Consider the following 14,010-nt stretch of genomic DNA (forward strand, 5'->3'; position numbering starts at 1 on the left):
TCCCAGTACTCAGGAGGCTGAGGTGGGAGGATCACCTGAGCCTGGGGAGGTTGAGGCTGCAGTGAGCCATGATTGCACCACTGCACTCCAGCCTGGGTAACAGAGTGAGATCCTGTCTCAAAAAAAAAAAAAAAAAAAAAAAAGTTAAATGATTTACTCAAAGTCACATAGCTAATTAGCAAACAGATTTTGTGACCTCCTATTCCAATGCTAATTTTACAATGATAACAGCACTCCTCCTGATAGTATGTACACATTATGAGTGACAAGGATGACTTATACATCTGCAGAACCGTGATCAGACTTTCAGGAATTTTCATGGAATACAGCAATTCCATTATAAATGGGAAAAAAAGGGCCGAAGCCTGTCTGATCAAGGAGATGATCATGGAGTTCATGGAGAATTGGTGATGCCAATAGAGGTATACCTCCTCACCCCATCTCGGAGCTCAGCTCCAATCTAAACACACGTGGCATCTATCTCCAATTCCTCTCCTGTGGGGAGGGGGAGGCTAAGCCATACTTTTTGGATTTTTTTTGTGTGTGTGTGTGGAAAAAAATCATTGGCAAATTTATTTTGGGTCTGCATCACCAATTCTCCACGAACTCTTTGAAGAAGTTTTAGGTAGCTGTTTTTTGGTTGTTTGTTTTCTGTTGGTGCTGCCAAACCATTTCCCCCTTTATAACCTTGCTCTGCCAACCTTGACCAAAGGAAAGCGATGTCATCATCCACAGTGGACAAATTTCTGGAGTTTCGGTGATGGTCTATATTTAAAACCATCAGTTCTTCTGGCATAGATTTTCTCCTATAGACAATTGGTTTGGCCCAAAGCAGCTCAGCTTTTCACTGGATATGGGAGGGTAAAGGATAGAAGCAGAAGTGCCATCAGATGACATTTTAAAACAATGTTGTGATAGGAAATGGATCTGATGCTTGGAGAATGGGGTCTTCAGTTACTCCTAACAGATACTTATTTTATGGCTGTTCTTTTACTTACTCTTAGACTGTCATTTAGATTAGGGAGATTAGATCATAACCCTTCAGCCTGTGAAGTGCAGAAGGGTGAAGCTTCCCAGCAAGGTCAGCTGGTCAGCTCTTCCTCTTTGTGGATTTGCATGTATGACCGAAAGGCTTTTCCACATATGGTTGATATATCTCAGAAAGAATGTCTCATGTAGCACATCTCCAGGACCACTCATTCCATTGCTGTAGAAGATAATGATTACCAAATACCTTTTTGGCTTTTAAATTCCATAAAATTCAAGTCCTTGATGGGAAAACAAAGGTTTCACAAAAGTAATAATATGCTAGATCTGCGAATAATTTCTGAAGGAAGACAGTGTTTCTCTGGCTACCCGTGTGAACACAGCTAAAAATGGTATGAAAACAAGTTTGGAACTGAGTATGTTTTGAGAGCAATCTGTTAGGCGAGGTCATTGGTTTTTAGAAACGATGCTGAATACTTAGGGGCAATCCCTGAGACCAGATAATCACTTCAGCAGGGCTCTGTGTTCTCCTCTGGCTATGTGAGACGAGAACTCATACCGATCATGGCTTCGATATCCACACATATTACACTCGAAAGGGTCACGGAAGCCGTGGCAGCCCATGTGAATTGTGAACATCACATAGTCCAGGAAGAGGACGCGGCAGTGGTCACACCGATACACATCCATCACCTCCCCTTCCTTGTTGATCACTTTGATGGAGTCTCTTGGGCAGACGGGCGGGGGCTTGAGGAGTTCGTAAGAGCGGGGAACCTCCTTCAGAAGTGGCATCCCATTGCGGGCCCTAGGCAGGACCATGTGATTTTGCTGATATATGTGATTCTGGCGTTCTTCATGGTTGCTGTCAGTGTCCGTAGAGTCGTGGCCACTATTGTTGGGAGAGAGGCCTCTCTCAGAAGGCACGCTCTTCTCTGGAAGGTGGATGCTTTTCTTTTCCAGCTCCTGAGGGGCACCGTTTGGCATCTCAGCCCGGGTGAGGGCTATGGGATACATGCTGCTGATAACTGGAACCATCTCCGAGGTGGGAGCGGGCGGTGTCTGGACCAAGGGGCGCAGGGCTTCAGCGCCGAGATAGCTGATGGCATTATTGATGGCTTGGTCCATCATGCGGGTCTGTATGAGCTCACTCTCTTTCTCATACATGTAACTCGAATTATAGTTGACATCAAAGCAGTGGCGCTTCTCACCTGGAACAAGTGACAGAAAGGGTTACAAAGGGAACACTGTCAAGGCAGAGAGTTTGTAAATATTTTCTAGAGACCTCAGAAAGGGAGAAAAGTTAAGCTGCCTGCTGCTCAAGAAGACCAAGTCTGGCAGAATGGTTTCCCATTGTGCTATCTCAGGGGACACTGGTTGGCAGCAACGTGTTTGGATGGTTAAAATAAAGCCAGCAGGCAGAAGGGAGGGGCAGAGATGTGGTTCAGTGAAGGCCACATGGTAAGGTATGCCCACTCTGCATGTCAGAGGGGAGCCCTCAAGAAAGGAGGGAAAGAAGCAGGACGCTAGCATGGGGCTAGAGGGACAAGGGAGCTACCAGCCCATGGGAGCCTGGGGCTTCTGCTATAGTTCACGATCTCTTAAGACACAGTCAACTCCCAACTCTTATTTTGCTTTTGCTTGTTATTTTCTGCCAGGAATATTAGGTAGCCAGGGGGACGGAAGTGCTGCAAAGAGTGGGGACACTCAGTCCCTCACCTCGGCAGCTTTTTAAATAGCTACAGAGATAGAGAAAATAGCTCCCCAGACTCCAGCTGGCTACTCCCCAAACTCACCAGTCCTGGCTGACTGAGACTGAAGTGAAAGAGCTTCAAATGTAGAAAGTTTGAGAAAAGTTTTCTTGAGAAGAGATCATGGTCTTTGTCCCTTTCCTAAAGTGTGTTTCTCTTCCTTTGCTTGGCAAGTATATCTCTGATACACATGTGATCATTAGGGTCTATCTCACACTTAACTGAAAAAATATACTTGTGGTCACCCTCTCCTATTTCTCATGTCAAACTGCTGAGAAGTTTTGAAAACAGAGTTTAGCCACCTTTGGGGTGTGTGGGTGTTGTGTGTTAGAAAACAGAGGCTCTCTGGTCACAGGGAAGGCAGGGATGGGGGCTGCAGTGAGGGCAGATGTGCTCAGTGGTAAGTGGTGGGGAGAGGGGACAGAAAGCAAGGAAGGAGAGCCGAGTGCTGGAGGTGAGGCTGAGGTCACTGTTGAGCCTCTCCATTCTGTTAGCTTGGATTCTGGAGAGATTTGCCAAACCATATCCTTCTGTAATGTTTCCTAGGCATGTTGAGATTCCAAAATGTGTCACTGCCATATGGTAAAGGATTCAGCAATGAAAATAAAGACGAAGAAGAATAAAAAAAGAAGAAAAAACAAAAAAAAACAGGAGAAAACAAAAGGATTGGAAGAACCAGTTCCTATTCTTGAGGTATCTCTAACCTAGTGGATAAAAGATAAGAACTATACATATGGGACTGGAGAAAAAATATAAGTTAAAAGTTGGCCGGGTGCGGTGGCTCAAGCCTGTAATCCTAGTACTTTGCGAGGCCGGGGAGGGAGGATGACTTGAGCCCAGGAGTTTGAGACCAGCCCGGGCAACATGGAGAAACCCCGTCTCTACAAAAAAGTACAAAAATTAGCCAAGCACCTGTAGTCCCAGCTACTCAGGAGGCTGAGGTGGGAGGATCACCTGAGCCTGGGAGGTGGAGGTTGCAATGAGCCGAGATCATGCCACTGCTCTCCAGCCTGGGTGGCAGGGTGAGATCTTATCTCAAAAAAAAAAAAAAAAAAAAAAAAAAAAGTTGTAAAAGGACTGCTTTGCTCTATGGAGGTCTTTTTATTCTAAATGTTCACATTTGAGGCATTTAGGCAGGGAAGTAACGTGTTCTGTAAAAAGAATAATAAGGTAACATACAGGCACAGGCAAGACAATTTGGTATAAATTGTATTTAGGCATTAAGGGAATGCAGAAACTTCAGAAGTACTTGGGGAAGGGAAAACATTCTTGGAAAATCTAAATTTTGAGAAGGGTCTTGATGAACTGGAAGAATTTAGATTTTCAGAGAAGGGGGAGAGGACATCCTAGTTGAGGGGGAGTGCGGGAATGAAGGCAGAGAGGTGGGACTACACAGGACGTGCAGTAAGCGAGTCTGGCTGAAACGCGATCAAGAAGTATGAAGTACAGTATTTCTCAGGCTTCGCTCTTCCTTCACATTCTGCAATATCCACACACCAGGGCAGTGTGGTGGTTGAGAGAACAAACTCTGCTGTCAGACGGGCTGGGTTTGATGCTGGCTCCATTGGTCACCAGTTGTGTGACCCTGGGCAAATCACTTAACCTGTCTGTGTTCCGTGTCCTCATGTAAAGTGAAGATAATCGTATGTACCTCACAGGGTCACTGGAAAGCACTTAGAACAGGGTCTGCCACATGGAAAACACTTGGTAAATGCCTGGGTTTTTTTCTTTGTTTGATTTGGCTCACATTTTCTTTCTTTTTTTTTTTCTAAAATAAATGTGGTTTTTAAGGAAACTTTATATCACTAACATAAACGGAAAACCAGAATCACTTTCCACAAGTAGAAGATAATTATGAAAAATGAAGACAATGAAAGACAGCATTTCATTAAATTTTGATCGGATACTACTGTGAGTACTTGGAGACTAAGATCCCTTCCCCCTTTGTTAGAAACAGAGATTACCAAGTGTGAGATTAGTGTTAAAGACAACTGGCATCAAATTAAGTCTAAATTTTTCTCCTTAGTATACTGTGAGACTGAAAGACAACTGGAAAGAAAATAATTGTCCTGCTGTGTGGACCCAGGTTTTAAGCGCCCCGTGTGCCTGCTGGCAATTTGCATCCTACATTTGGGGAAACACTGAAAATGGGGAAACACTGAAAAAAGATAACGCACGGTAAGACCGAATGGTGGGCATTCTGAATGGCCCACTGCAGGGTGTGAATCTGAACAAAAAGCCAAGGCTACCTGCCCTTGAGAAAGGCAGGCTGTGGTTAACGTAACAGCAATGTGTAAGACGGACCAGAACAGTGAGAAATTGGAGCCAAAAGAACCAGCTAAAAGATCTATTCCCATGAGATGAATTTGTCTTTGCATCCCTGAAAGCAGCTGACCTTAAGGCCAACCTGATAGTTTCCAGATAAATACCTGAGAGCAAAAAAAATTATGCAAAGAAAAACACCCTGTCTTGGAAACTCAATGAGAAGCAACAGCAGAGTAGACCTTGGCCAAAGCAATCAATGGTTTTTATTTTCAGTTTCCAGATTGGATATATCTTTGGTCAAGGCCATCTGGAAGACTGAGAACATGAAAGCCAGCTAAGGTCACAGACATTCCTTCCCTAGAATGTGACACAGAAATGATGAACTTCGGTTTCTTGGCCTTTTTAAGGTTATTGGTTATTTTCCAGTGTGGCCGTCTCTATTCAACTCCCTAAATACCAGGGGTCCTTGAGAAACTTCTCTTTTCACCTAACAGGCTCCAGAAGGTTTCTGGGTGGGGTAGGCCCATCGCAAACTCTGATTTTATCCTTTCTCCCAAGGGTTTGCTTTATTTAACGAGGCCTGCAATTTCATAATCTATACCACCTGCAGCATATGTCCGAAAACAGCTGAGTGCTAAAATTGTAAAAGGCAAAACATTAAGAGGAAAATAAACCCCTGGATGAGTGGAAATACGTGACTAAATTCTGTAGTTAACACAGACCATTGTTCATTGTTAAGGAGACGGGGCAGCCTCAGATGTTCACGTGCATGCAACTTGCAATCATCAGATCCCCTCGTCTCCGAGTTACGGTAACTTGAGCAGTGCAGATGATTATCAGTCACCTGTAGACACGATGACTCAATGTGTATGAAACTCAGAAAGGGTAAACTACAGTAATTGAAAAGCCAACAGCTCACGTTTCTTTAGTAACACACTCATAAAAAAGGTTAGTCAAACCACAAAAGTGTAACTGCTTCCAAACCTGCACAGAGCATCTGGTCCAGCTTCTAGTCAAAATCACACCACGCCTTTGAATGATTCATGATACCAGCTTCAGGCTGAATTAGAGGTCTTCTTCCAACAAAAATACACACGGCAACAGCAAGTCCTAAGTTTAGAAACTAAGGTTGCCTGGGTGGGCCATTCCCTACCTGTGGTTCCTTTTAAAGGTGTCAGTCTCTCATATCTTGGCTTTATTAACTCTAAACTAAGAAACCACCTGACCGGAACTGATGCAATGTGGTGAGGACATATGGTTGTTGGCTTCTAAGTGCCAACTTGGAAGTACAGAATCACAGGCTAGAGCTAAAGGGGCCCTTAACTGAACAAGTGGATTCAGAACGCTGTCTGCAGGGTTGAGGGGGAAGACCCACCACCCTAATATGTTTACTTCCGGTCTTTATATTTCACAGTACCTTGCACTATGCCTTATATACAATAATCCCAATAATGATAAGTACTACTTATTGAGCCCTTGCTGTATCTACCTTGCCATCCTAGATACTTTGCATACTGTCTCATTTTACCAGCCTGTTAGGGGTTGATACCTTTTTTTTTTTTTTTGAGACAGGGTCTTGCTCTGTCACCCAGGCTGGAGTGCAATGGTGCAATCTCGACTCACTGCAACCTCTGTCTCCCGGGTTCAAGTGATTCTCCTGCCTCAGCCTCCCAAGTAGCTGCGACTACAGGCATGTGCCTGGCTAATTTTTGTATGATACCTTTTAAGGTACGAATTATCATCGCTTAGATGAAGAACATAAGCACAAACAGGTTGATTCACTTTCCAAGATTGCTCAGTTGGTGAACAGAGAACCAGGATGTAATCCAAGAGCCCACATATCCCAGTATATGTTTGAGTGTTAACTGCTGTTAACATGGCTGCTACCTTGCCCGTGGCTGCACAGCCCCACCACCAGCAGTGACTTTAAGTTTTCTGCTGCAACGGTTCCCATAGCAGAGAGAAAGAGGGCTTAGTGGCAGCAACTGCTTTTTTCCATATGAACCAGCACATGCATTCAAGAAGTATGTGCTGCGCAGAGTTGTTATGATGTCTATAAGGTGTTTAACAGTGCCAGGCATGTGTGAGCACTCTATTCTCATTATTTGCTTAGCACCATGTTGGGTGATTTGAGGAATACAACAAAATTGCAATCCAACAGAGGAGATGCAGCATTTACACCATTTCATGACAAATCAGTATCCTTAATGCTACGTGCTAGAACAAAACATAGAGTAGCCAAGAGAGTGGAAAGAGAAAACTGAACTACTTCTCAAATATGCCACACTTAATATGGGGCAAAGATTCATCTATTCTTTAAAGTCTCCTTGAAATCAGAGGTGGTGGTAGTGACGGTGGTGGAGACAGTCATATCTATAAGAAGAAGCAGACTAGTAAACTTTCCTGGAGTGCAGAGGGAGGATGGAGCAGAGAGAGAACACAGGGGTATGGGAATGTGGACAATGTGTGCTTTTTTTTTTTTTTTTTTTTTTTTGAGACAGGGTCTCACTCTGTTGCCCAGGTGGGATTGCAGTGGCGTGATCACAGCTCACTGCAGCCTCAACCTCCTGAGCTCAAGCGATACTCCCACCTCAGCCCACCAAGTAGCTGGGACCACAGGCCCATGCCACCATGCCTGGCTAATTTTTTGATTTTTTTTTTTTTTTTTTGTTGCAGAGACAGAGTTTCACTATGTTACTTGGGCTGGTCTCAAACTCCTGAGCTCAAGTGATCCTCCCGCCTTAGTCTCCTAAAGTGCTGGGATTACAGCCACTGTGCCTGGCCTACAATGTGTATTTTAAGGGCAGACATGAGGGAGGGCATTCAGACAGGAGTGAGATATTACACAGAAGAGGGAGGAGGAGTTCACTGTGGCTGAAGCAAAGGACTGGTTGACTGAAATGATAAAATTAGAAGAGGAAAGTTGGAGACGGATTGTGGAGGGCTCAGAAGGCCTGACTGAATGGTTTGGATTTGATTCCATTGGCAGCCATTGAAAGGTTTTTTGAAGAGGTGGGCAAAATGATCGAACCTTTAGAAAAATAACAGAAATCCAGTATTTATAGTCACCATGATGCGGTAAGGTGAAAGATTCAGGCTTTAAGTCTTAAAGTTCTTCAGGTCACTTAAATGTGTTTGCTGCTGCGTCATATAATTTCCCACTAGTGTTCTCCCTCACTCTTACTATCAGCACACATCCAAAAGCAAATGAACAAAAAAGGCAGGAAAATGGAATATCCAATCATCATCATGGCTCTGATCTCAACCTAAGTGAAACTAACACTTCTTGCAGGAGGTGGAAAACAGAGGGGAGCCAGAGAACAAGAAGAAACAGGAAGGAGGAAAGAACAGAGAGAGCTGTGGGGGTGGCGCTGGGGAAAGCTGATCTGGAGACCACATTTGGTCGCTGCAGAAGTCTTTGTCCTCTGTGAGACACTGAGAAGTGCTGTGTGGATGTCATCTGTTCTCATGGAGTCACCAGGGAAGACTGTTCTTTTCTAAAGAGGATCACCCTTGAGGGAGAACAATGGCCCTTCTTCAAGGGGTTTTTTCTATCAATTTTTTTTTTGTTTTTGAAACAGAGTCTTGCTCTGTTGCCCAAGCTGATGCGATCTTAGCTTACTGCAACTTCTGCCTCCTGGGTTCAAGCGATTCTTGTGCCTCAGCTTCCCAAACAGCTGGGATTATAGGCACCTACCACCACACCTGGCTAATTTATGTATTTTTAGTAGAGACAGGGTTTCACCATATTGGCCAGGCTGGTCTTGAACTCCTGACCTCAAGTGATCCACCTGCTTTGGCCTCCCAAAGTGGGGAATTACAGGTGTAAGCCACTGCACCTGGCCTCTCCCACCAACTTTCAATGACCAGACTCCTCGCTGTCCAAAGCCCCCTACATGATATGCACTGCTCTTGGTCACCTCCTGGGGAAGGAAGGGCCTGGACTGCAGTGCCTTATAGGCCTAGGTCTGGCGCTACTCTGTCACCTGCAGCTGTGTCACTCCACCTCTCTGATCCTCCTTCCTTCCATGGAAGAGCCTCACTGGTGGTTCCTAATATCCCTAAAATACTATGACATTGTAAAGCTTACAGGATTATGGACATCAGGCCTTTGGGAAGGGGTTGGAAAAATACTTTTTTTTCTCTTAGAAACAGGTATTAAAACTGCTTCCTGTTGCTGTCAACCAAAGCAGGCAATTTCTCATTAGTTACTTCACAGGGAGATCCGATGGTTTGTTGAAGTGTCAAAACCTCATTAACATGTTTACCACAGGTGAGTGAGATCTTTTTTTCATGTTTTCGATATGAAAACTTCCTTTAATAAAGTAATACATAAAACTTTTAAAATAAGGAGATGCTATGGTAACCACTTTGGTCTGAATAACATCTGTTTTTTTGGGAAAGAATAAAAATCAGGAGAAATATGCAGAAATGTAGTCATTTTTCTTCTCCATCCAAGAGAGAAATCCATTTTGAGCCAAGTATTTGAGGATGGCCTAGTTTGAAGTGTAGTCAAACAAGTTTATAACAGAAGAACAAGATTCAGAGAAAGGAAATCCCCTAAAGGACAGTATGTGCAAAGGAATGTCTTCTTGTCCTTTGAAAACAACAACTTAAACAGAATTATTCTGACAGTGTAAAGATGGTGATTCCTGATGGATGTGTGTCCACTTTTTTTCCCATTTGAAACAAAGCCATACAAAATTTCTTGGAGAATTAGAAAAAAAAAATTATTTTTCTCTGACTTGAGAGCATGTTTGTGTCTCAAAATACATTTAGACTTGATCCAATCTGTCCCTCTTCCCCAGTTCATCTCTAATGGATGCAAAGTGTTCTCTACTGGTAATTATCTCCAGCCTGCCTGAGATAGAAGCGGGCTGACCTGATGGTCTAATTTCACCTTTACCCTCACAGTTCAAGAGGTCAGGGAAGTCAAGGCTGGTCTGAGTGCTGTGCAACTGTCAGCAAGGATTAAAGGGAATGACTCATTCTTCCTTCACACCTTACCCATTGCCATTACTCTGGCAGCTGAATCTTCAAAAAACAGTGCCTTGGAGAGGAAATATAGGAGAAAGGAGAGAAGAGGAGGAGAGGAGGAGAGTAGGGAAGAGGAGGGGAGGGAAGGAGAGGGAAGAGGACAGGAGAGGAGAGGTGAGGCGAGGCAAGGGGAGATGGAGAGAAAACAGTAGCCCCACGTTTTACATCACTTCATCTAATACACTGCACAGTGTCACAGATAATGTTCATTTTTCCCTCCGCTGACATTACTATTTTCTATCACAAAGGTTTATTCAGTTAAATAATTTAAGGGGTTTCTTTTATTTTTATTTTTAAAAAACCTTTCAAACAAAAGTTTAGGATACAAGTTAATGCAAGAAGATTAGAACAGTGCCCAAGAACAAGAATACCATATATACGATAGGAACTCTTAACCTTCTGTATGATGAATGAATGGACGAAAGAGTGAATGAACAAGTAGTACTGCCCTAAGTAAAACAGATGAATGTCGGGCTAATGCAACTGTGTTTTAGATTCTCAGATTTATACCATCTTCCTAAAAAAAAACAAAAAAAGACCCTAAAAACCTAGGATATGGTGTATAACATATACACCATATCTGTATCGCCTTGAGAAAAAGGTTATCTGAAGTTACACACATGGGCTTTCTAAACACACAGTGGTATCAATAGTTGCTGCCTTTTATTTCCTTTCTAATTAATCTCACAGACTTGTACATGGGAGTAACCTTCCTGGTCACTTCATCACCTATTCAGTCTCCTCATTTCACAGATGAGTAAAGAGAGCCCCAGAAAGGTTACGTGATTTGTCTAAACACACAGTTAAGAAATGACAGAGCTAGGATCAGAACCTGGGTCTTTTAGCTTCTAATCCAGTACTCTTCTTATTGCACTACACCACAATTTACAAAAAAAAAAAAAATCCCCCGGTTATTCTGGGCCCTGAAGCCCCGAAGTTGCTACTTCAGCTCAATCAAGAGCTAACTCTCCTAGGTTTCTGACTCCAGCACAGAGAGAATGCGATGGTTCAGAAGATGAGAGAAATCAGCACCTACAAGATCAGCATCTCTCACAAGTCTGGAAGTGGTGAAGTGAAAATCCTCTGGGTTGCAATAGTAGCAAACAAACGAAACAGATCCCCGAGGCAGCAGGAAAAATGGCATGAATTTGCACATAGGAAGCATGCTGTATTTTTGAACCCATGAAATACCAAAGCAACTTGGATTATGTTAAGTAGGGCTTTAGTTAAACTATAGGTTTGGGGCAACTGTAAATATTAGGGACTGTCTCTCAAACTTAGTTCTCTTAGACCAAAATGCATTGACCACAACTGGATTGAAATTAAGTCGTGGCCAGGAGCGGTGACTCATGCCTGTAATCCCAGCACTTTGGGAGGTGGAGGTGGGCGGATCACCTGAGGTCTGGAGTTCAAGACCAGCCTGAACAACATGGAGAAACCCCGTCTCTACTAAAAATACAAAATTAGCTGGGCATGGTGGTGCATGCCTGTAATCCCAGCTACTTGGGAGGCTGAGGCAGGAAAATCACTTGAACTCAGGAGGCAGAGGTTGCCGTGAGCCAAGATTGTGCCATTGTACTCTAGCCTGGGCGACAAGAGTGAAACTCTGTCACAACAACAACAACAACAACAACAACAACAAAAAGAAATTAAGTCGCTTTACATTTTTTTCTTGCCCAGCTCTCCCTGTGATGTCCTTCCTCATGTCGGCTTCAGTCATTTCTAGAGTCAAAACTTACTCCAGACCAGCCTGGGTAACATAAAGAGACTCCATCTCCACAAAAAGTTTAAAAATTAGCTGAGCCTGGTGGTGCGTGCCCATAGTTCCAGCTACTTGGGAGGCTGGGGTGGGAGGATTTCTTGAGCCCAGGGGTTCGAGGCTATGATTGCACCACTCTACACCAGCCTAGGCCGAAGAGTGAGACCCCATCTCAAAACAAACAAACAAAACCCACAACTTTCTCCAAATTAAAATACACTCAGAATAATGAGGCAAGCTTTTTTTGTACTCCAGTCAGAACCTCTTCACATAAGTAAAGCCCAAAAGATACATGGGCAATGTTTTAGATAATGTCTTAAACTCACCATTTGTTTACTGTGCCTAAACTCTAAATGGAAGTCACTACATGCTCCCCTGACATCTTTCACCAAGGGGAGGGAGGACAGCAAGGAGGAGGGGATCTCCCTCAACTGAAATACACCAACTTTACTCTGACACAATTTATTCTTAAAGTGACTAAAAGTGCACAAAAACCTCTCAGCTAGTCAAAATAAAATAAATAGGCAGAAATACCAAATTAAGTAATTTTGAAATATATGTGTTCTTTCAATATACCTCTATAATTCACATAGAATGTTTGCTTGTAAAAACATTATCTATACCAGAATCAAATTTAGTCAGATTAGGCAGGCAACTTATTATCTGTAAGAGCTACTGAGAAGAATAAATACAAAAGGACTGAAATAAAAAATCAACAGCTACAAGCAGCTTTGGAAAAAGAGACTGAGACAGGTTTCTAAAATATTACTGATGTTGAGGGAGGTCTATTTTCATGTGATAACTATTTTTGTTCAATATCACCAACTTTCAATTTATAGCAAAACGGATATATTCAATTTCAGTCGTCTACTTCACAAATACAAATCTATTTTAAATATCATGGTCACATTTATGTAAACATCTGGGAGAGTTCAGCAAAATATCTCTGCCATTTGGAGGTCCTAACACTTCATGAACATAATTATTTCGTAGCCATCTCATCCTGCTGTATTTTTTGACAATGTGAAAACCAATGGCATAAAAATTAACTCCAGTAAGACAAATGATTAAATCAAACCTTGTTATATAAATCTATGTTTGCCCAACCACTTTCCCTGAAAGCCAATTCTCAATCAAATTCAAGAAAATATGGCAATATGTTTTAGAGCATGAAAAAAGTTTGAGCATGCTAACGAACCAACTTGTAAAATATAATTACAAAAGATTACAAAAATGCTATCTTGAACATCTTACTGGTATAAATTACATAAACTCTCTCATGCAACATATGTCATTCAGAGTAAAGAGGAAGGAACAGGATTTTGAACATCACGTCCATTTAGGAAATTATATATCAAATCCTCCGGTCTTCTGTCATGATGATGCTTTAGTTAATATCTTTTATTCCATTTTCTAGAGCTATCAAAATGAACCACGAAGAATAAAAGTACGCAATGAAAAACTAATTATTTTAACAGAGGTTAAGTTAGGAAGGGACTTGTGTAGCAAGCATCCTATGTTATTTCATTCAAACTATCTGCTAACAGCAGCAGGAAAAAGGTTTGTATTCTTACCAATGAATTTCTGAGGCATTGAGCTTTTTCGTTTTGCCACATTGCTTGCTAATCTGTCCAGTACGAGAGCTCTTTCACTTCCCATCTCTGCTTTGATGTGTCTTGCCTCCGCACTTGCTGGTTTGGAAAAATATAAAAAGAAGAGAGAAAAGAACACATTGGTACATGGGGGGAAAAGGAAATAAACTGGAAGGAGAAGTGTCCGAAGTTGGATGCACACTCTACTGTTGTTACCTGTTATAACTGCTCAGATTCTTGCCTGGGGTACCTGCTGTGGTCAGTGAAGCCGACACCAGGGCACATTCAAATCTTGCAGTCTTATGCCGAGATGGGAAAGCTCGACCCATCCCCAACCAGTACCTTCATTAGCAAGAGGAAGTATTAAATAAACAGCCTGGACGTGGTTGGTTGCAAAAAGATAGATAGATGGAGATCTTCTAACCCCCGATCAGCCTTCTTTCTGATTCTGAGTAACTGCGTGTGACACCTGCAGACTGATATAATTCTTCTTAACAACTTTGAAAAAAAAAAGCATGGTGCCCCAGATTTACTGCTCTGTTTATGTTAACAGCACTTTTGAAAACAGATACACTCACACAGATAGCAAGACATCTACTCAGTGATTTGTGTATTGAAATTC

General features: G+C 42.6%; 1 protein-coding gene across 9 annotated transcripts in view; it reads right to left on the bottom strand.

Moving 5' to 3' along the window:
• Positions 1 to 643: 643 nt before the first annotated feature.
• IKZF3 (IKAROS family zinc finger 3) overlaps positions 644 to 14,010 on the bottom strand; it is a 95,519-nt gene continuing 82,152 nt past the window's right edge. For 5 of the 9 annotated variants that reach the window (XM_025362316.1, XM_025362315.1, XM_025362320.1 and 2 more), the window contains 2 exons: positions 13,371 to 13,487; positions 647 to 2,195 (listed from right to left, as the gene is read on the bottom strand). In XM_025362316.1, coding sequence (XP_025218101.1) covers positions 1,492 to 2,195; positions 13,371 to 13,487 — 821 coding nt within the window. In that variant the 3' untranslated portion in view covers positions 647 to 1,491. Of the gene's footprint in view, positions 2,196 to 13,370; positions 13,488 to 13,604; positions 13,954 to 14,010 lie in introns of those variants that run through there. The other 4 variants (XM_025362318.1, XM_025362321.1, XM_025362322.1 and 1 more) reach the window with 3 other exon arrangements.

The sequence above is a fragment of the Theropithecus gelada genome, chromosome 16 (assembly GCF_003255815.1).
Source record: "Theropithecus gelada isolate Dixy chromosome 16, Tgel_1.0, whole genome shotgun sequence".
Taxonomy (NCBI): Eukaryota; Metazoa; Chordata; class Mammalia; order Primates; family Cercopithecidae; genus Theropithecus; species Theropithecus gelada.